The following is a 24,223-nucleotide window of genomic DNA, read 5'->3' on the forward strand; positions in this document are numbered from 1 at the left end:
AAGCTTTGCTTTCAGAGAAAAGTACAGGACCAGCTTATTTGTTGTCATGGGTAAGGGAGTTGACGTGGAGTCAGGAGACCTGGATTTAGTTCTGGCCCAGCCTAGCCGAGTCTCTCCAAGTTACATTTTCCAATGTGAAAGGAAGGGGTTTCAAATGAGAGGAGAGACCCCAAAGGCTCCTTTGTTCTCTAGGAACGTATTCTGCAGAGATGTCCAAGAACATCATAATTTCAGCCATTGCCTTATAATACTCATAAAAATTTAGAGGGAAAAAAACCCTCTTTGCAGATCTCCATCAATAAAAGCCTACTATGATCCCACTTTTCTGTCTTTTTTCCTCTTGACAATTCATCAATTCCTTATCTCTCACACTGCTACAAATGCTGGAGTTGGCCTTTTTCCTTCAAGGTTGCAATCCTTTGAATCGTTTTCAGGCAAACCATTTTCTTTTTTGTTGCAGCTAATGGCTTTCATACATTTGCAACAGAATATTCAAGTCTTAGATTCCAAGTGTAACTTATCATTGGGGGGGGTATTCTGAAATGGAAGCACATATTCTTTGGAGCCTTTTTTCCTTTCATTTAACTCACAGGGTCATGGTGAGCCTTTTCTATAGCTTATATTTATATAACTTTGTAAACACTATTTTTAAGTTCTTAAAAAATAATAAGCCTTTCCATCTCTAATATGAAAAATAAAGCAAAATATATTTGTAAGAATATAAAACACATTTTAAATTCTTGCTTTGGGCTTCATGTAGGTATCACACACACTTGAAAATGTAATTTAAATAATCTCCCTGTGCAGAATGCCAAAATAGATTTCAAATACCTCCCCAACCTTTTAAGTTGGTAGGTGAATAAAAGCATCACCACCAAGCCACTAGGCAATTCAGACAGCCCATTTGCAGATAAAATGAGCAATTCAAGGCATGGCATGAACGTTTATGGAATTTATAGATTTGTGTCCCAGAATTCAGATTAAAAAAAAAAGATGAAATGCAAGTTCTGGTTTGCAAATACTTTTTGAAATCCCATGCAATTTCTGCTAAGCTATGCAAAAAATGGTTTGAGCTCTATTCACCATTGGATCTGAGAGAGAAAGTGCCAATGAAATAAGTATCCCCAAGCAGACAGAGTTCACCTACTTTGAGCACTTAGAATATGCCAGCCATTTGATATTTTCTTATTTAATCCTTAAAATAACAATTTAAGGTAGGAATGACCTCCAAGAGGAAACTATAGCTTGGGTATACTCAGTTCTTTCCCAGTCGAAAGGCTGGTGAGACATGTTAATGCCAGAATCCACATCTATACCTTCCTGGCTACTCATCCCCTATCTCTTCTGAAAGTGGGGAGCCTAGTATGCCCCACATAATGAAAAGGCAGCTATTGTTCTTGCTACTGCAAGTCTGGGTTCTTCCTTTTACTTGGGGGACTACAGAAGCCCCTGCCCCTAGACCTGGTGGGTTTCATGCTAATTCATCTTCTGGAGAAAGCAATCTTCTGCTGCTAGAGACAGCAAAGACCACTATTGGAAGGAATCCCAAGAATAAAGTATATTTTTAAAGATTTATAATAATTAAGAGGAATCCCCTCTATGAGGTGATTTCAGAAAAAGCAAGGCCATTGATCTTTAAGTCCAGGAACCTGGGTGCCAGGTTACAACACATATCCATGAGGAACCTGCTGGGAAACCAGTTCATCAAGGTCTTTATAACATGAGTGGCCCGTTGCAGGACCACACGTGCCCATCTGGCTCTTACTTCCTCAAATGTATGTCCAAATTCATGTGAACAATAAATTAAAGTTTTCAATGCAATATAAAAATTAACCTTAAGGGCCGGGCGCTGTGGCTCACGCCTGTAATCCTAGCTCTTGGGAGGCCGAGGCGGGCGGATTGCTCAAGGTCAGGAGTTCAAAACCAGCCTGAGCAAGAGCGAGACCCCGTCTCTACTATAAATAGAAAGAAATTAATTGGCCAACTGATATATATATAAAAAAAAAAAATTAGCCGGGCATGGTGGCGCATGCCTGTAGTCCCAGCTACTCGGGAGGCTGAGGCAGAAGGATCACTCAAGCCCAGGAGTTTGAGGTTGCTGTGAGCTAGGCTGACGCCACGGCACTCACTCTAGCCTGGACAACAAAGTGAGACTCTGTCTCAAAAAAAAAAAAAAAAAAAATTAACCTTAAGGACAGATTTGAAAGAAAATTCTTGAGAACTGAGATCCCGGGGAAAACTGATCTAAAAATGGGCATATTTTGACCAAAAATGGAGTAAAACTTTATCAATACTTCACTGGTTACAGCACTAGGGTATTTCCTTAGATAAGTCTCATAATTATACATAAAGAATTTTATAAATGATCATACAAAAATTTAAAGATTTTAATCTTCAGCAACATGAAGCTCTAAGGCATTTGTTTAAAACACAAATGCAAGGTTAGGCTTTTGAAACAAAGCACAAAAGCTTCAAGAAGAATAACTTCTCATTTAAAATTGTTAACTAAGCTGATCTAAAAAAAAACATCAAAAGAAATTATAAATAAAAGATAAAAGCCTCTGTGGATATTTACCATCAGAACCACTGACAAATGCACATTAATGCTTTCAAATTTAAACCTCTGTAAGTTAGGTTTAACTTACTATCCCATAGAATATGTGATAAAACAAGACCGAGAGAAATAATGGCATCCCAGAAGGAAGATTTGTGTTAATGCAGTATACTCACATTATTTTCATTCTGGTTTAGTAGCCAGTGCCACAAAAATTCATTTTCATTAATTTTCAATAAATTGTAGTTAAGCTTTATCTATCATGCAGGAAAACAAGTTAATCAACTCAGCCTCAGCTATAAAAAGTTGTTTTTCTTATTATCAGCTATTCCTGGTACCTTCTGGGGCCACTTGTTTGTATCACTACTGTCATCATTTTGCAACTTGGTATCTCCCTGACTGTGTGAACATAAGGGAGATGCAAACTTTGCCCTGTTTGTACTATAATCAGGCAGTCCACATAGAAAATAATTACTATCCTTCCCGATTTTTACATATTATGATTTTATATTATGAAAACATAAGACACTAAAGAAGAGCAAAGTCCTCCCTTAATAGCATTCACCTCTGTATTTTTCTCTATCCAAATCTGCATGTATTTCAAACAGTAATAATAATGTCTATATCATATTCCATTTTCTTCATCATGCATGGCTCTGTGTAAAAGGAAGGAAGCAAGGGGATGAGACAGGGCCATAGGGAGGGACAAAGAAAATAGGAAGCAAAACAGGAGGGGAGAAAGAGGACCTAGGAAGAAAGTGACGGAGACCAGCTAACTCCTGCTTCCTCTCTCGGGGGAGGACATACTACCTCCCAGGATCTCTGTACTGCCTGCGATGCTCTTTGACTACCGGCCATTATTGTTTCACTTTAATTCGTTGTAATGAAAACAAGCATTAAAAGCTTCCCTAATAGCCAGAGCCTCCCTAGAATGATAGTGTCACCACATTTGGGGAGCTGGGAGGCAAATAAAAGTTAATTTGTCAACAGTGTCTAAAGAAAGCAACCCAGTTCATTAAGGGTGTTTCTCCTTGGAGCCGTTCACCAGGATTGCTCCTGGGCAAGAGAAATGACCTTTATGCAGGCACGGAAGTGGGGCTGCTTTGGTGCAAGACGAAGCCATTTATTTTCATAACTGGGTGTGAGAAGCAGAAGATGACTGACCTTTTTTCCACTTATTTGGGGAAATTTAAAATGGGATAATGTGAATACTATTTAGACAGATGTTCCTTATCCAGCTGGGAACATCACAAAACTATCAGTCCTATTTTCCTTTTCAGAAGCAAAAGGGTATGTTGTCAAGTTAACCCATAAGGATGGTCCTGCAGATTCTTCATTTGTTCTTTCATTCATTCACTCAATTATTATTCAAAACCTATTTCTTGGACATCTTCTACATTCCAGACCCCCATGTGGACACTAAAGTACACAAGGGAACAGATAGACAAAACCTCTGCCCTCACTGTGTTTACATTCTAGTGGAGGAGACAGGGAAAAAAGCAAATTGGTACAGTTTATATTGTGTGTTCCATGGTGGCAAATGGTGTGGAAAAGTTTAAAACAGAAAAGGAGGTAGGGGGTGGGGAGAGCCCTAAGCTTCCACCAGGCATGGAAGATCCAGGCGCTAAAGCAGCATAGCTTACCCCAAGTCTCTGGAAGGCACTAAACCACATGCTAGGATTGACGGGACATGACCAAAGACATGTTCTCAGCTAGCATAAAATGCTCAGTCTTCCTGGAGAAAGGAATCTTGCCAGATCACAAAATCCACTGTGGAACAGTCTGTAAGAGCCACAGACAAAGTGCTGGGATTTGCTGGAGGACATGCTGGGCTGCCTAGGAGGGAGCAGAGAAGCCAGGGCAGGACCAAGGACGTTGGTTTGCAGGAGCACTAGAAGTGGTCCCACAGAAAGGGTGCTGCTTTCCAAAGTTATGCAACACTAGTCCCTTAACACATATGCAATCCCTTCCTCTCCCAATTGGGGCTTCTGGATATTCAGTGTCTTGAGAGCAAGGCCTGTGTTTCTTCATCCAAGCAACTGGTCTCCTGCACAGACAGTACACATAGCTGAAGCAGGCAAGAATGCGAGAAGCTGTGCATTATTTTGGCTAATTTGTAGCAAACTGCTTTAAGGTCTATGATTAGAACACTCAGTTGAAATAACTGGAATTACCCTGAAAATTACCCTGATAAATAAGACTACCTAGGGGTTGCATGTAGGGTTGGTTCTTCAAGGGTTAACATCTCAATTCCTGGCTCTGGGGGAATGGGATGTGTGTGATTTTGAGAACTTCCCCCTATAGTAGAAAAAAATTAGGGGACAAATGGGACAAAGAAAGACTTGCCTCAACTTATGAATGGATTGTGCTCCAAAACACCATTTCTAAGTAATTGGTTGGTGTTGGGGTTCCTGAGCTGGCCCTCAAAACCCTTTATTGTAAATGGAGATTCAGACACAGAGTGCTATAAAACCTAATGCTTTCATGTTCTTGGAGGGATATTACTTCTGAGTTCTAACATGGGACGCCAAAAATAGATCTCTTAGTGTAATAGAAACATCTGGAACACACACATTCATATGCAGGGAGATTACATGACTGTCTGTAAAAAAGGAGTATTTGATCTCAATGAGAGCCTTTCCCCAAAAAGATGTCCAAGATGAGGGGTTCTGCCTTCCTGCCTGACCTTACATCTATAGGCAAAAGAGCATGACAATAGAGAAACCAGAATCATGTAATATGGAGTAATTGCATTAATATTTTCAAAATAAACGTGATTCGGCGATTACATTAAAGTGACACAGATACTATTATCACAAGATACTGAGCAGAAAACATGGGAGTGAGTTTTTTAGAGTTTTATTTAACTAACAGTCAGCTAAGACCTGCTAAATTTCATTGGAACAGAGATCAAACCAACACTCACAGATCTGCTAAGACAAAGTTACCGTCTCCATTAATTTTATTTTTCATTTGCCCGTCCATTCATCATTCCATTCATCCATAAACCTTTACTGCCAACTCTTCAGTGACTGGCATGAGGTATTTTGGGGGGCACACACAGAAAGATATGAAGCATGCCATGCAATGCTGAATGATGGGTGTTCCAGCAGAGGAAATGGGGTAGAGGAAGGTAGTTGAGAGCTGGCCAGGGGGTGCTTGGAGAGCAGCTGAGTGAGCTGTTCCTGCAGACAACTCTGAAGGCACCAGCCAGGTGGTTGTGTCGGCAGCAACATTCAACCCACTTAGATTGTGTCGGCAGCAACATTCAACCCACTCCCCTCCCCAGGGCAGGGGAGAACGGGGGTGCCTCAAACAGCTTTGCCGAAACTAAGGGTTACCGTAACTTTATGTTCTTCAAAACACAACCTTGGTTTTGACCACTAACAGTTTTGTCTGCTTGGAGATCTTAGGCCAACAAGGATCACAGAACTGCTTAGCCTAACATAGCAAGTCAGGCGCTGCCAAGAGACAGCTCCCACCTATTACCGAGAAACAGGGAACTGGTCAAACCACCGCCAGTGAAAGCCAGTACTACCTTTAAGTGACCAAGAGGTGATTTTAGAGTTGGTTAGGAAAATCAACTTAATATTCTTTCAACAGCCCTAAATTGGATGTTCCCCAAATGCTGGCATTTAATAGCTCAAATGCCTAAAACAGATGCATTTGAGTTTCTGGGGATATATGGGGAAAGTCTAAATTCACTTTAGCTACTGAACAGCTGATATCTGAAATAAGGACACTTCCAGGGCATAATCTGGCAAATTCCTAGTGAAGACTTAGACTCAGGAACAAGCCAAAACTGCTGCTGGGCCTGGCTCTAAAACATAGGAGGGAATCACAGAAAACAGCCGACTTTGACTACTTTTTGAAATTTACTTTCTTCCAACAATAGTAGTGGTATCATTTTATGCCTCTAATTAATGTCACTTTGAGACTATTAAAAGATCCTTTAAGATGCTGATATAAATGATGGCTTAGTTATCAAGAAGGGACAGCTGGAGCTCAAAACTGGGAAAGAATGCAGAAGAAAAGAATATTTTGGGTACCCAGGGAGAAAACCAAAAGAACAAGAGATTAAAATTAAGAGGATAAATTAATGGCAAAAAAAAAAAAATTACCATTGAGAGCAGAAACTATGCCTTTTTCATTCCTGCAGCAACCACCATCTCTCACTGAGGTCCATACATGTAGGCCTAGGACACAGCCTTTCAGTTAATTTAATGTGACAATTCCAATACCCCGAGTAACGAGTGTTTGAAGACCATGCTCAGAGGGTCATGCTCTGATTTTAGAAGCATCCAAAATGGTGTTTGCTTACATGCTAGAAACTTGGAACTTGCTGACAATTAACAAGCCATTTAAAAGAGCAAATTAGCAACTGGGTCACTTGCTCTCCCCTGCATGGTGCTATGAAGCAGAGCTTCTAGGGAGGGGCCCACAGCACGTGGCAGGTCAACACGCTTATGATGCCGAGAGGAAAATGCTTTCCTGAACTCTGAAGCCAGACTGGAAGTATCCAAATGCCCCATCCACAGTCACCCAGAAATGTAACAAGAGAATTTTCCATTGAGAATTTAAGACTGTATAGGGGAAATAGTGTCATGGAACTGTGACAATAGAAACAACAAATTAAAGTCAATCTAATAATCTAATACTAGGGCTGTGATTACCATTAGAAATGATAAAATTAATTCCCACTTGCTATCTATTCTTCTCTGAGATGCTTATAACTTTGTCAGGCTTTGAGTCTGATAAAAGCACAGGGAAAGTCATTTGTGTTTTCCTCCCATTTCCTGACCTTTTAACAAAACAATGTTTTGTTTTGTTTTGTTTGAATCAGAGTTCTTAGTCCTGACTCTCAGGCCGCAATTCCAAGGTCTCAGGAACAGCTTGAATATGTGGCCTGGAAGAAAGCTCTCAGTGACCTTTCTCTGATATTTCTCAACACCCTTTCCTAACACCCAGAGCTCTGCTGACTTAGATCTCCCTGTGATGCCTTCTGGAAAGAGCAGAGTCCCTCCTTGAGATCCCTGCCTCCCAGGAAGTGGCTGTGGTGCAGCTCTCAGGCTAAGGTTGGCAGCCACCCTCTTCCTTTTATCATTCCTATGGCTGTGTCATAAAAACTGCCATACCAGCTTTGCCGTGCACCTGCCCTTCTTTATTTTTCTTTAATTTCCACTCCTGATTCCCTCTTTTGCTAATGGTCTATAAAAGGAATAACTGAAGGCTTGCATACCCCAAATTATCATCCATTTTTAAAATAAATATACAGGCTGGGCACGGTGGCTCCCACCTGTAATCCTAGCACTCTGGGAGGCCGAGGTGGGCGGATTGCTCGAGGTCAGGAGTTCGAAACCAGCCTGAGCAAGAGCAAGACCCCATCTCTACTATAAATAGAAAAGAAATTAATTAGCCAACTAATAGATATAGAAAAAATTAGCCGGGCATGGTGGCGCATGCCTGTAGTCCCAGCTACTTGGGAGGCTAAGGCAGTAGGATTGCTTGAGCCCAGGAGTTTGAGGTTGCTATGAGCTAGGCTGATGCCACGGCACTTACTCTAGCCTGGGCAACAAAGCGAGACTCTGTCTCAAAAAAAAAAAAAAATAAAAATAATAAAAATTAAAAATTAAATATACAAAAGTATATATATACACATACAGACATATATTTTTTATATATATTTATACAGAACATTATGATATTTACATTACAAGTATGTAATACAAGTATATATATATGTATATTTAGGAATAGTTCATAATGATGACTAAAGAATTACTGTAGCAGATCACTGCAAAAGCATAAAGTAGCTGGGGAAGCTGAGCACTGTGTGCTGAGTTAAATTTGAAAAGTCTAGGCCACCACTACAGAGAGGCAGCCCTGAGGTTTTCTTTGAATGAGGATGCCCTGACTGAAGTTCCATGCTGTGTTCTGTAAACCAAACTAATTTTACTTTCTTCAAAGTAGAGCAAAGACTTGTGAACAAATCTGGTACAGTCTGAAGTAGAAGTGGAAATGACTCAAAAACTGGACTCTATCAAAACTACCTCATAAAATTAACTTGTCCAAATCTCTTCTGATTTTAACAGAGCATCAACTCCTCCTCCATGCGTTTTCAGAGTCCACATTCTTAGAGTCCCAATTAATTTAATAACTCATGTCAAGTCTTCTTTAGCTTTCAAGAATGGCCACCGTGACCAAGGAGTGTTCAAAGGGCATCAAGCAGGGGAAGTTCAGGGTCCCCAAATCCACCTCTGGGTTGGAAGTGTGTTTTGGAGGGATGGGAAGTTAGAGGGTCAATGGAACAGAAAATAAAAAGCACCAAAAAGACAGTGCTTTGGACTTCTGGCACTGTCCTTGGTGCTGAATGTTATATTTTTCAAGTAATATGCATTGTTAAGGAGAGAATACTGACGACTGCTATGAGACAATAAATAGTGCTGCAAAATCCATATTAACAATGAATGTGCTAATCACCAGGATCCAAAATGAGGACCAGAACTTTCCACAATTGATACTTTAAATTCTTTTTTTTTCTTTTTTCGCACTCAGTTGGAAATCTTTGATTAAATTAATGTCTTATTCTGGATTTCAGTATGAGAACACAAAGAGGGGACGTATGATTTGGCTAAATTAATATTCACTGAACACCCAGAAGGTACTAGGTATTATATTAGTCATGGAATTAACAAACCTATATAAGATAGACTTCTCAAAACAAAAGAGAGCTTTACAAAGGTAGCAATTAATTTGGAAGACAGAAAATTTATAAATTTTGATCAAAATATTCTTCCTCTGCAGCCTATACAATAATAACCTAAGCTCTCTCCTCTCTAAATCTCTAATCCACAAAAGACCACCTCTTCTCCAATGAGACTATTCATTTGGAGAAGTACCCGCTCTAGCAGTTTGAAGTTTTCAGATTGCTACTCTCCATAGCAATGGCGACTATAGGAAGACAATCATTCCAAGTATTGGTTTTATGACGTGTTTCCAAGTTGAGAAGGAAAAAAAAATAGGGAAATTCCATAACAGTACTTTGTGTTCCCTGTCCCATAGAAAGAACTAATCTGTTTCATCTCTATTTGGAGAATGTATTCATTCAGATGCTGCAACCCAATTATTAATGTGACCATAAAATTATCAGTGAAGCCAAACCCTACAGCTTGGAAGCTTCAAGGACAATTAGATGGATTATCAAAGCAATAAGCACAATGGATTACATAGTTTTAAGCCCTCTACTGAGAACACCCTCATGCTTAAATAAAATTTTAGCAGGCATACCCTGACTAACATTAGCCGCTGGCAGCTGCCTGTGAATTAACCACATGACACAGGTCAACTCTTTAAATTTCCTTCACAAATTAATCTCTTGCTGACTCCCGTGGACTCCAAACATTTTATTCCTTTAAATAAAAGAGATATCCTAACCAAAACCTTTGAAACATACTAAAGGGTCTCTCTGAGAAAGGTTCATGGTAACGAAATCCTGAAAATACTTCTCAGACATGACAGGAATACAACTGACCACCAATTTTTCCTTCCAATTATTTGAAGGCAGTGGGAAGAGTAACTATAGGTATGTCTCCATACAAAGATGAAAGAATGACTCCTTTGCTTCTTACCACCAGACAGCAGCCAAGCCATACCATTTCCTCAGCAATAGGTGAATTGGATTGGGTTGTAAATTAAAAGAAGCAAGAGACAGGAAATTGAATGAAGTGATATTACTGAAGGAGAGAATTGAGAGTAAAATTTTAAAGAAAGTGTTTCCATGTCATTCTTTCAATCACCTATACAAAAAACTCTATAGTGGATTCCTGTTCAATTAAAAATAATATCCAGGCCAGGTGCGGTGGCTTATGCCTGCCATCCTAGCACTCTGGGATAGAGGCAGGAGGATTGCTTGATGTCAGGAGTTCAAGATCAGCCTGAGCAAGAGCAAGATGCTATCTCTACTAAAAATGGAAAAATTAGCCAGGCATCGTGGCCCATCCCTATATTCCCAGCTACTCAGGAGGCTGAGGCAGGAAGATCACTTGAGCTCCGGAGTTCTACCTGCAGCAACGGAGCAAGACTCTGTCTCAAAATAAATAATAAATAAATAAACAAACAAACATGTCCAAAGGGCTTTCCACTGTACATGATCTGCCCTCGTCTCCCTGACTCTGACTTTCTGCATCTATTCCTGGAACACTAGCCTTTTTTTCCATCCTACAAATATGTGAACATCATTCCTACTGCAGGATGTTAACACATGATAGTCCTTCTGTTTGCAACACTCAACCCTGGATCATCAGATGACTGACAGGTCTCATTTCAATTGTCACCTCCTTAGAGTTCAAGCCAAAGCCACCTCTTCTCAATACTTCCTTAACACTCAGCAGTATCAAAAATTATCTAACCATTCATGCATTCATTCATTCATGCATGCATTTATGTGTTGCCCATCAGCCTCTCACATCCTACTGTAAATTCTCTATCTTATTCAGAAATGTTTCCTCTGTAGCGAGAAAAATGCCAAGCACTTAGTAGGCACTTAATAGCTATCTGCCTCTGACTGTAACGAGGAAGATACGTGCCTTATACAGAGTGATTAGAATAGTGATTTCAGGAAGCGCTTTAACAAAGCAATTTCCTGGAAAAAAGTACTCTTGTGCATTTCAGGTACCTGAAGTGTTTGTCATGTCATTGCCAGGTTCCTTGAGTATCCCAAGCTGCCAATTACACGTGGTGCAGAACACCAGTCCCAAGATACAAGCAAGGTGACAGGGAGCACCAGAAGCCTGGGGTCAAAGAATAATGAGATCCTGGACCTGAAATGTGACTTGTGTTCTCCTCTGTAAAGTGAGGCTGGTGAAATTCATTGAAGACTAAAGCCCTAATGCAAGGGAGGCACTGAGGAACTTAAGATACTGGGCAAGGAAGGGGTGTTGATATTGATGAAGCTTCATAGAGATTTGTCCTGAAGTCTAGGGCAGGAAGGCTTCCATGAGTTCAGGAGTCATACTTCTCTCTGAGACCAGAAAGTGTCCCCCAATTAAGAAATACCACTGGTTTTGCCTGCTTTAAGAACCAAATTTGGATATGAGCAGCACACCTAGACAATTAGTATGCACTCTCTCTGCTGAAGCTGGCTTGTACCCACTAGTACAACACAACAGCAGAGCAGCATGTCATCCACAAACCAAGCCAACAGTTCAACACCACATCCGGCACAGATCATGCATGCCACTGCTAGGACGTGGGCTCAAGGACTACACTTAGTTCACTCTACAAAACAACCTTGGTCAGAAATGAGCTTAGGGCCAAAGTCCAGTAGAATAAGCTGGTGGAGAAAGGCAGGATGTACGTGTGAGGCATGGGAGATGAAAAAGGCTGATGCCACGACAGGAATGGGGTGGACAAGGCTGGAGCCAGGTGGGAAGGTGCAGGAGGAATGCATTCTTGGGGACTATCATCAGGAGGAATGGGCTAAGAATGGAAGCTCACCATGTCTGGTGAAGAAGGGGAGGGAGGAGTAAGGCAGAGGCTACCCATCCTCCTTCCTTCTGCAAAGCCAAAAGGGAGAATGGGAAGGCCTAACTTGGGTACCCAAAGGCACCCGATATGGCTGTGACAATGAAAAAATGACAACACAAACACAGCCATGCTGTAATTCCTATTCTGGTTCAAATGTAACAAAAGCTCATGAAATGCTTGGCAGTGCTCTGGGGCAGAATATGGTCACTTGATCAACAAATAAACTGCACAGAACTCAAAGGTCATGTCCGAGTTTACCAAGCCCACTGAGACAATCTCGGCATTGAGCAGACAATCCTCTTGTCAAATGTTTATGTAATGCAAAATATAATGAGGAAAACAAAAGTTTAAAATCCATTGTGCATACAAGAGCAGTTTACATAGCGAAAGTGATAAAAATATTGACTAGCCATGTTGACAGAAAACCTTCTGTGCACGCTATTACTATGTGGAGTGACTCCACACATGTAAATTTGCCCCCAAAGTGTTTATAAACCAATACAGATGGAAACTTTTCTCCAGATTCTGGTTATCATATTTGTGCCTGGGTACGAAATAATATATTCAGAAGAAACACACCTGTGTGTTAAAAATATCAGAGAGGGAAGGCCAGCCGCAGTAGTTAGGAGAAACCATGAAAGCACAAAGCATCCGCGTGCTGGTTTCTTTTGGGCCAAGAGATAGTCAAGGCAAATCTGGCCTGGTCAGAAAATCCTCATCATCACACCTTTCCATTTGTATAACCCTGAACTTTTTTTTTTCATTATTACTTGGAGAGAATGAGCAACTTCCCACGCAAAAGCCAAAATCTGCCTGGCCTCAGAGGGCTGACGGAACTCACAGAGAAGTTAAAATCAGTCACAAGTCATCATGATGGCAGGAAGCTACTCTACCACAGGGGTCAGAACCAGAAAGACAATATTCCGGGACTTGCAGATCAAAAGGGAACAACAAGGACATAGTAGTTCCATAAAATTCGTCACAATTTTTATCAACAAAATTAAAAACTTTATGGACACTGATATCAGTACATTTCAGATAATTTCCAAGCATCACAAGTATTATTCTCTCCACTTTTTTCCAAGCATTGCAAAATGTAAAATCCATTTGGTTGCTGGACAAAACCAGGCATCGGCAGGATTCAGCCCACTGGCAGTAGTTTGCCAACCCTAATTCTAGCAGGACAGGAACTGGCAGAGTAAAAACAGGCCATCGAGTCAGCATATCTGCCCATGGTTGGTTTGTCCTCAAAGTTTCCTTAAAACACCATAAATATCTAAGGCTGCCCTGAAACATCCCAAGTTCTCTATGCTTATAACAAAATCAGATTATTTACTTCATCCAGTAGCTTATGTTCACATTCTAAATTTAATTTAAATATCATCTCAGCTGTAGGTGTTGCATCAGTTTTGTACAATAAAGGCAGAGACAGGAGCAACATGGGAAGCACATTAATCAATTTCCATGACCATGATGAGCTTGGCATCAGGGAATCATCTGATTTGAGGCGTGTCTGCTCTATAAAGCCAGTGACCCCCAGCCACCACTTGTAATGCTCTCCTGTTCTTATCTTGTAGGCTTTCATATCGGACGGGGCAAGACACAGCTAATTGTGACACATGCAGGAACAGTGCATGTATTATCTATAGGTATGTTAATATTCTCCTCTTCCCACCTTTTTGTTTTTTATTATTATGAGTAACAAATGATGTTTACCCACAAATGCAAGAACCATCTGGGGCCATGCTGGGGTGATTCTATCAGACAAAAACTAAAAGACCTTACTTGACCATAATTTTAAGCTACCTCTAGAGATTCCACCCCAGGTATATCATCATGGGATGAGGGAGAGCTTGCACCCATTTATCTTGCAAATGCATCTTAGTGGTTTTAAGAATCGGTATAAGTTTGATGGCTTGCTCCCTTGGAATCGATAGCCATGAGCACTGCACTGTGTTGTGGAAAGGCTGTAAAATATAAGCCCTTCAGAGGGCATAGATCAAAGGCTTGAAACTACACCATATGTGCTAGGAATGCCACAGAAGGACCAGGCTGCTCACAGTAAACGTGCAATTTTATTTCCTGGGAACTCAGGAGGATTGTGGCACTTGCAGCGCCTCTCAGCAGAATCCCCTCTCTGGAGCCCCTACAAATCTTCCTTGTGTTTTTTAATTTGAAGTTTGTTTGTGTTACTGACATCAATAAGAATATGGCAGAAACTTCTAAAACACAAAAGCTGTGTTTGGCTTTTACCAGTAATTTAGGATTAAAGATATGGTCAAAATCTTCAGAGTAGTTATGGGGGGGGGTGGAATGTAATTTTCACAAACTACAAGGGCATGAAGAATGTAATGATTTAATTCATTTTTTAAAATTAAAACTGAACAATAATTTTAATCTGTCAAATTATCAGAAAACAATTACAACTGAATAGTTCTATATCTAAAAATGTGTAAAGGAACCCCACTGCCACCCCCCAAACCACCCTCTAAAAAGTTCTTTGAAGTTACGATCCTTTGCGTCAAGCAGACAGACAGGCGAGCAGCAAAGCACAGGGCCACACAATCTTGGATGCATTGGGTTTCTTTCTCAGGGGAAAACATGGACTTGGCCATGGGGGCACACATCCCCATTCCAGGCAGAGTATCCCAGACAGGGCCCAGGTTCTTTAAGAGCAGAGTTGGGCCACCTGGGGACCTTGTCTGGGCACAGACAACAGCAACCCCAAGGTAGCTAGAGCTGAGCCACCAGTGCCACCTGAACACATTCCATCCTGCAGAGGCTCTCAACCAAGGGGACGTTTGGTAAAGTCGGGGGGGTGGGGGTGTCGCATTTTCAGTTGTCACAACTGGGAGATGCTGCTGGCACCTAGTAAGTAGAGGCCAGGAATGCTCCCAACATCCTGTGCTGCACAGGACCATCTCCCACAACCAAGACTTATCCAGTCCAAAATGTCAACAGCGCTAGGTTGAAAAAGCCTACTTTCCTGGAACCATCACTGCCTTAAGGTCTTGCAAAGGGCACAAACTGGGAAGGCCTTTTGGCAGGTGGCAGGGAGCCAGGACCCTCTCAGCAGCCCTGGCACAGCATGTGCTAAGCCACTGATTGTTCTTGGCGGTTGCTAATGAGGAGGTTAAGATCAAGCACCTGTGCAAATCTATCTTCAGTAACTCCTCCAAATTACGACCTCAGAAATAGCAGAGTTTGTATCAAATAAGTTAACTTCATGGGAAACTTCTCACTAAATTCCTATCATGGAAGAGAATTTTGAATCAACAGTGAGGGGATAGAACTCTGACATAGAATAACCTTTCACTAACATCAGCAAATTAAGGAAAAGAAGTGAAGGGTGTAGATGACCCAGTGCATCCTCAGAATTCAGCTGCTGTTACATTGGGAGCCGAGGCTTATGCAGTCTTTTGTGCAACAAGGCAGAAGTATGCAAGGACTTCCAGAGACGGTTCAGAGAATGAACTTGTTCAGCCTAAACCTATTTAGCATTTTGTGGGTGACTGAAAAATGAATTTATTAGAACACTGTCCAACATAATGGAAATAATTTAAATTTAGCTCTAAATCCAGAACTAACTTAAATAAAAAGTGATATTAAAAGTGATTTAACAAGTCTGTGAAGGACAGGAATCTATCTCATCAGGAATTAGTCTTAAGTTGTTAATATTTTGAATTGTCATAAGCAACATTCTGCATGAATCCCAACATGTCAGCCACGGGCCAAGTTCCAAGAGGACCGTGAGTGTCCAAGGACCACAGGAATTGGCCAAAATTTAGTGAGACTCAGAAAGAGAGATTGAACCATTCAGACCACTTTGGTTGTCTCATACAAGCTGGGAAAATGGCACGTCCCCTCACAGAGACCTTCTCACTGAAGAAGGGAAGGTTCTGGCCATTGATTTGGTGGCAGGAATCTTCAGAAACTGAAAATAGACAGGCCCACTGCAGACTCACAGGCCCTGCCCTTAGTCCTACACAGACATGAGAAGCATCCCGGGAGACGTGGTACTAGAGAAAAAGTGGAGGTTTAGATCTCTCTTGCAGGAAAGTATTTTAAAAGTATTCCCTTCAGAGTCATAACAACAACAACAACAACAAATCCTACAACCCCGTAACAACTTCTGCAGACAGAAGCTACTCTGAAAGGCTGAGTGAGCAGGTCCCAGAACATCCGTAGAGCAGCATTTCAGCTGGGCTTCCACTGCCCCCTAAGTCTTCCAGCTAATATCCAAAAAAAGATCTCATTCTTACTACCAAATTGAATACAAGCAACTCCTCAAGCTCTGTTTCCCAACATTCCTATCACTTTATAAAGGAAATAATTAAAAGTTTAAAAGTGACTCTTACAGTGGTTACTAAAGCTAGACCAGTTTTCTGAGGTCAGCAGAAACAGGTAACACAGGGAGTGAAAGCTCATCTGTTAATTTAAAAAAAATCAGTCAACAAGAAAATCTGTATGTACCTAACTTAAACATATTATTTTAATTTGAATCTCATAAATTGAAATCTTGCATTTATATAACTTAAAGTTATGCCAGCCTTTTGAGGTGAGGCCCAGATGTTTTCTTTGAATGTGGGTACCCCTGCTGTGGTTCTGAGTTAGATTCTATGAACCATGCCAGTTTTCCTTTCTTTAAAGTGGAGCAAAATCTTGTGATGGAATCGAATTTCAGAATTCTTCTGGTGCATACTTCATTGGCCTCAGCCTTTTTTTTTTTTTAATTTCGGCATATTATGGGGGTACAGATTTTAAGGTTTCAATAAATGCCCTATCCCCTCTCCCCTCACAAGTCTGAGTTTCCAGCATGACCATCCGCCAGATAGTGCACATCTCACTCATTATGTATGTATATACCCACCCCCCTCCCCCCTGCCCAATACCCTATTACTGTAGTACCTATGTGTCCACTTAGGTGCTGCTCAGTTAATACCAGTTTGCTGGTGAATATATGTGGTGCTTGTTTTTCCATTCTTGGGATACTTCACTTAGTAGTATGGGTTCCAGCTCTAACTAGGAAAATATAAGATGTGCTATATCACTGTTGTTTCTTAGAGCTGAATAGTACTCCATGGTATACATATACCACATTTTATTAATCCATTCTTGGATTGATGGGCACTTGGGCTGTTTCCACAGCCTTGCAATTATGAATTGTGCTGCTATAAACATTTGAGTGCAGGTGTCTTTTTTGTAGAGTGTCTGCCTCAGCCTTTTTAACATTCATAATTTTGTAGTACTCCTTCCAAAGCATCTAACTTACAAAAATAATAATTCTCTCTTGCCTCATTGGTTACACAACATTCAATATTTAAATTATCTCAGTAGTGAGTACAAATAGCATAAACAGGTTCAGGACCAAATGCCAGCATCCTTGTGGTAAGCACTCAGCTCGAGAAGCATAGAGCGTCACAGGTCAACAGAGAGAAGACTGTTAGGAGGCCCCAGCCTTGGGGGGGGGAGGTGTCATTCATGTCCTGAAGCGGTGGTCAATCTAGCATGTCAATTAGGAGGGCTTCTATAATCCTAGCTGAATACCAATGACTGACGTACTAGAAGGAATAGAAAACGTCACTGGCTCTTGGAAGACTCTATCTATGTGATTCTGCCTGGTGGCTGAGAGTTGTTGATACACAAGGACAGGTAACTTCCCTCAGGGTCCCAGTTCACCAAAAAGCAGTGTGAGTGTGAAGCTAGGGGGCATTGAGCCAGATAATTTCTCAGCTTGCAGTAAGCTCCGTGATTTAATCCCCAAATGTCAAATGTTTCTTTACGAATATTTTTTTTGCTAGAAAAGCATTAAAAACTCAGTATGTCCTGGGCAGGAAGAATCACCTGCTTAGGTATCCCTGTAGCAGTACACGTGGGTAGCCACAGCATCTCAGCAGCATAAACCAAAAGTGAGCCAGAGAGAGTTTCCACACTTCAAAAACTTTATTGAGTCCATTTCTTGTCCTGACCATGAAAACTTGCAAACAAGTCCTCCTTTAATTCCTGCATACAACTCTATAGATAATCCCAGCAGAAAGAGATAGTTGTAGCTCAAGGTCAGAGTCCCTGTGGTCAGTTCAAAGCCAGGCTGTGGCAGCTAGGCTCTTGGGAATAAGCTCCAAGAGCCCAGGAACTCTCCTGTCAGTCCCTGCACCAACTTCTCTTCCCTCTTCTCCATCCTCCCTGTAGGATGCCTGGAGCACACGGGATTGAGTAGGTTAAAGGAGGTTCAAAATCTTAAAATGCCACAGGGCTGTGGTTGTCCCAGAGGCTTGAGAACATAAGGGGCCATCACAGCTGCCAGTGTCCACATGTTGCAATTTGTCATACCCTGCTTGCTGGAAGGCAGAGAGCCCTGGAGGTCAATGAATTTGACCCTGCCTGTCTTACATTTAAACACTACTTTTCACTCGAAACCCAATTACTCTCTCTGAGCAGCATGGCTATGCATCGTGTTTCCAGTAACATTTGGCCTAGGGAGATGAAAAGAGTGCCGTGTTCAAGACCTGTCTGCCTGTGGTTTTGTCAACACAGTCCTGTAATAAATGTGTACCTTTGCCATGGGTGGCGGTACATATTTCTCTGCAAAAAATAATTCTGTCATGGAAAACACAGGACTTGAATAAACATCAAAAGGACAAAAGGTCTTGAAGCAATTTCAAGAAAAAGGCTGCCAGTTCCATAAGCAAAAGGTTGGAAACACCAGCCTACCAGAGCCTGCTACTCAAGTAGTTGGCATCGGGGAGGTTAGGGCTGAGCTTCCACCCTCTCTTGGGCAGAGTGTCCACTTCATCTCTAAATCCTGTGAGATTGCATTAAGAGATCAAGAAGGTTCCTCCCAGCTCTGAAATCCCAAGGGCCAGTTTTTACAATTATGAAAGAAATGGATCTGAGACCTTCAACTGAGAGTGTGCACGGTGGTAAAAGTGTGGGTGGCCACAGACATTTCTCCACAGAAAAACACCCACACCCTCATTGGCAAATCAATTTAAGGGACTTGAACAACACTTTGGGCAGAGAATTGATTGTCCTGCTCCTAGTCTGCTGAAACCCCAAGTAACAAAGTGATATTTTTGATAACTGGAAATTTTAAGACAGTTGACATAATTACATTTTTTCCCTAAGATGACAGCCCTTTGATTTTGATCTAGACCAATTGTGATATTCTAATTAAAGACCATCTCACCATGAAAGAAGATTAAAAGAGATTCAAGTTTCAGTTTTCTTTGGTAAAACTTTTCTAGCTTATCTTCCATATTTCTTGTCAAAATATGCTGTAATTATTTCAGAAAATGTTTTAAGGATAAATTACTAATATAATCTTTGCTCATAAGCAGTTGAAATCTTTTGTATCCATCCTATTTTAGTAATTCTTTTGTCAGACTAGTCTGATGAGTCACACTACTGATGATTCACCTTTTGTTCAGATTTGGTTTCAGAAAGGAACAATGAAACATACCATTGGCAAATCCATTCTTTCCCTCTTTTACTGAAATGGTTAATTTGCAAAATAATACTGCAACAGAATGGTCTAAATTCTAATTTGTACAGTTAGTATGAACATAATATGTGCCAACCTCAATTCAAAGGCTTTTGAGGATGGAAGCAAGATTTAAAAAATAACAGCAATGCTGACTCAGATTCATTAAATAGTATCTTCACCACAATTGGAAATCTTGCACAGTGTTGGAACTCCTACCATTAGGTATCAGACCTGAACAACTGCATACTCCAGGACACTATCCATGCTATTTCATTTCTGTATCACTAAGGCCACCAAACAAGTAATACTAATAATTCTGTAAATCAATGGTGGACTCGGAACCTGACTGGATGGGAATGCCACGGGTCTGCCTGTCACATTGTTTCTGACACCATGATGGGAAGGAGCTTGTGGGATGCCTTGTTGTCTATGTCACACTCTCACAACTATATGATATGGTTAAACGTATGCAGAATTCCAAACCACCATTTTGAAAAACTGCCTGAGCCTTTTTCATTTGAGGAGCTTATATTCATTTATTGAACAAGCATTTTTTCAAGGGACTTCTAGGAGACAGGCTCTGCACAGGGCAGCTGGGAGGTGGGCAGGAGTTTGACTCTGACTGAAGACAACTGCCTGCACACCCCTTGCCCTAACACCCTACAGTATGGGTAGCAACAGAGCTGTGACAAAAGGGAGCCTTGTGCACGGAAGGTGCATGCCACAGATGCAAGGGGATGAAAGGCCAGGAGGTGAAGGCAGTGGGATGTTTTACCTGGCAGAGCAAACTCCAAGGAAATAGGATTGCCATGGAGGGAGTTAAGGAAGATGTACATGTGTTCTCTAGAGCCCTCTAGGCTAGACAGGGACAACTAGCAGGAACGGGGGAGAAACAGCCAGAGGATCCCCAAGGATGCTCCGCTGCCCGTGAGCACTTGTATTTATAGCAGCTGGGGAACGTTCCAGTACAAGTTTGTTCCCCAAATGACTATAGAATTTCAGGAGAGATGAGGAAAATACCCTAATATTGTAAAATTGGATGAGGAATTCATAAAAGGGATAGGTTGCATTTGCTCCAATCATCCTTAGTAATTGCATCACCAACGAGAGCACAAAAGTGAAGGCTACAAAGACTTCCAGATAAAATCATGCACCCTGACTCCCCCGATTCCGCACATACTACAAAATGGGAGTTGGCTAGGGTGGTGCAGTGTTCAAGGCCAGCCTGCAGAACTGAAAGCCTTCTGACTGACTAATAAAGTCCTATTGTTAAGCGAGGTAATTGCATTTGTATGCAGAAATGGTGCCAATTCTAGCCTGTCCAGAGCCCACTTGGAGTGAGTCTTTGCAGCCTTTGTCGTGCAGTGATTATCTCTTCTTGGAAGTGCCCTTTTGAGTCCTGCTTCAATTACCACCACTTGTGCATGTTAAGTTCTTTAACAACATGAACTGAGGTGGGGGAAATTAGCCTTTTGTCTAATGTTTAGTGCTTTGTTCCTAGTATTTACAGTGAGTGACAGTGTGGGAAGAAGATTACAGAAAGAAATCCCTGGATAATACCTTACACAACATTACCCTGGTACAAGGAAATATATTTTTAAACAGTAAATTAAAAGTCAGAAAAAAAGAATGATTTTGACAGACCTCAAAATTCCCAAAGCTAATAATCCAAGTTTTTTTTTCCTATGCTATTAGAATTCTACAAATATTATTTCTTTCCCCCAATATGTAAGGATTTAGATTTTAGTCATTTTTAGTAACTTTCAGAAACACCTAATTCTCTTGTGTAGATGCTGTAAAACTGATTACAACCATAAAATTGAAAACCGATTATTCATCTCAACATTTATTTGTAAAGCAGTTAGATAAAACTTCTCCAGCAGAGAAAGGCTAATTATACCAATGGCCCTCACTTTTGGTCATGCCCAAAGGTAAAAGGCAAGGAGGCAGGTACTGATGCTCAAAACAGCACGAGGGAGTCACGCTGTTAGATTGGTTGGAAAATAAATGTAATTCATTTTTAGATGAATGTGGAGATTCTCTCAGGGGCTAAATACAGGGTTCAGCCCCTGCCACAGGTCCAGAGTGAGGCCATATGACATTCCATGGGGAATGCCGTGCCTGCAGATGACAGTAGCCGCCGAGCCCGTTCAGCAGGCTCTTCTGCACAGTCTTCATGAAAGAACCCTGTCATCTCTGAAGATGACATCGTGGAGGTCCACGGGGAAGCTGGGGTTTAGACCAGTCTCTGGTGACGCCAGAGGACACACAATAAGCTAATGGTCTTCTGTGCATGAGGAGAACTGTCATTGCTCCGTATCAGTGGGGGTGACTCTCTCAGCAGACGTCGAAAAGGAGGGGGGAGCTCCTTACCGCATTGCATCTAGAAACCAGAGTTCTGGGCTCCTGGCCCAGAAAGGTAGAATGGCTTTGCATCCTTGGCTCCAGCACTGAGAGCCCAGGAAGTCACTGACCTCTCTGGACAGAAGCATGCCCACCTTCAAAATGACACAGGCAGGCGAGGTACGGACCCTGATCATGACCAGCCTCTGACCTGTGGTCCACCCAGCACCCGAGGGGCTCCCTACAACCAGTTTTGGACAAGAAGACAGTCCCATATTTCCTGCTCTTCACTGCAGTTACAACATGGTTTCTGCCCAAAGATAGAAAACTGCGAGCTTTTCGCTGAGGTCAGGGACAACAGTGTATTGATTGATACATTTAATACATGATTGATTCTTTCTAATTATAATGTATGATTTCGAGGATTCATTCATAGGAGGATGACATAAGATATGTTTAATACACATGACAGTCCTGTTAATCATCTGGCCTCTTTCCTACTGGAGAAATTATGGTGGGCAGTGCTTATAAAAATGACTTGAGTTCAGCCTCCACTTCCTCATGGTACAACTTTGTGGGATGCCATAATGTGGTTCTCTGATCCCTGTGCATCTGCCTGCACTCCGACCCGAGCACCTAGGTGAGGCCTATGGGCACCAGAGCAGTGTCTGTACTCTAGAGAGAGCTATAAGCAGGAGGACACCCAGGATGGAACTTTAGTCCAGCAAGGTCTCCGGTGCAGTCAGGGAGAATATTCAGGATGCACTCAGAAAGGCACTGTCCGTAACTTTGGACACTTCACAGTATAATTTACAGCTAGGATATCTGACTAATGCTTTTTTTTTAAAAGCTATTATTTCTTTGTCATAGTATGCCAGGAAAAGGAGATAGATCTTATAATTTGAGTATTAATATTACTGATTAGCTGTTTCTGGTACTTTAAACCTTATAGTGATTCTGTAGATACTGATTATACACCTACTATGTGAAATAGTGGTGAGTGGTGGATCCAAAGCTATAGTGAATCAATTCTGTGTTTAAAGGGTTAAAAAGCTAGTAATTACAAATTGCTAATATTTTAAACTATTGGGATGATATCCATATAAATAAAATAGGTATATAATTTGTGCAAATTATAATATATAACGCATTACATAGATAAGTAGAATTACATAAATTTTGAATGAAAAGATAAAACAGTGCCGCAGCATTTTGCTGAGATTAGAAGTGAGAGGATTTGGTTCCATTCATCAGTTTATTCCAATTCAGCAAACAAAGAGAGCATGTTCAGAGCTGGGGCTATGCTAAATGCATTGCAGACAAAAGATGAATTAAACATGGACTGTCCCTCAAAGAGGTCACAGATCTGAGAAAAAATAGCTACAATCCAAAATGAGACGTGCTCTAGTAAGCGTCTGGAGAGAGCCCTGACAGGGGAGCAGTTCGTCCCAGACATGTTGGGTATGACTGCAGGGGTGGGTGGACTTGGTTGTTCTGGCAAATCCACAGAAAGAAGAAATGACATGTGACCTAGGTTTTGAAGGATAAGCAGAAGTTGGACGAGGAGTTTGCTGGTTTTCCTAACATGACTCTGGAGACTGAGGAGTGGAAGACAAAGAAGAAAGAATGAAAGAAACTCAGAAGTTTCAATGCCCAGAGAGGGCAATGCTGGGGTTCTGGGCAAGGGCGGTGGAAGGTGGAAGGGCAGTGGAGGAAGCACACAGGGAACTGTGTTGAAGGCAAATCCACTAAACCCAGCACTGTAGAGGCAGCAGGGGACACAGTGAGCCTGACCCCAGTGACTGTAGCCCGCCCAGCTGGATGAATGTGGCTGCCGGCTGTGGCTGCAAGAACAGGAGCAATCTGGGGGCAAGTCTTGGTCTTGGGCATGCTGGATTTATCATGCCCCTTAGACATCCACTGGAAATGTATTCAGAAGAGAATGATGGCTACTTGGGGTCCTGGTTCTTTCACTGCCTGGAGAGTTGGCCCATGTCACCAAGGCTCAGAAAGAAGGGACTTGCCTAAATTTACCTGGCATGCAAGGGACAGAGCCAGGCCTGGATCTGGACCCTAACTTTCAGCTTCCTCTAGGTGATGCTGGTGTTGCTCACAGTACTAAGGCAAAGCCAGCCAGGTGTAGCCAACTTCACGTGATGTTGTTGGCTTTGGGAAAACCTCAAAGTTCAGTGCTTTGGGGAAATGATTTATCCTATCCAAAGCCCCAAGCGAGAGCCATCCCACACCCTAATGGGCTGGCCCTCCTGGGCTTGTACTATGCTTCTTGGCATGATGGGGGATTTTCATAGGGACCCCCT

General features: G+C 41.7%; 2 protein-coding genes across 4 annotated transcripts in view; one reads left to right on the plus strand and one right to left on the minus strand.

Annotated features, from left to right (window-relative positions):
- DOCK1 (dedicator of cytokinesis 1) overlaps positions 1–24,223 on the minus strand; it is a 491,171-nt gene that overhangs the window by 270,205 nt on the left and 196,743 nt on the right. The gene's annotated exons all lie outside the window — the stretch shown is intronic.
- The window catches only part of INSYN2A (inhibitory synaptic factor 2A), a 60,929-nt gene that overhangs the window by 26,998 nt on the left and 9,708 nt on the right, over positions 1–24,223 (plus strand). For both annotated transcript variants that reach the window (XM_012781388.3, XM_012781389.3), the window contains one exon: positions 13,657–13,728. In XM_012781388.3, the coding sequence (XP_012636842.2) occupies positions 13,657–13,728 (72 nt within the window). The remainder of the gene's footprint in view (positions 1–13,656; positions 13,729–24,223) is intronic.

Source organism: Microcebus murinus, chromosome 14, assembly GCF_040939455.1.
Source record: "Microcebus murinus isolate Inina chromosome 14, M.murinus_Inina_mat1.0, whole genome shotgun sequence".
In the NCBI taxonomy this organism is placed as follows: Eukaryota; Metazoa; Chordata; class Mammalia; order Primates; family Cheirogaleidae; genus Microcebus; species Microcebus murinus.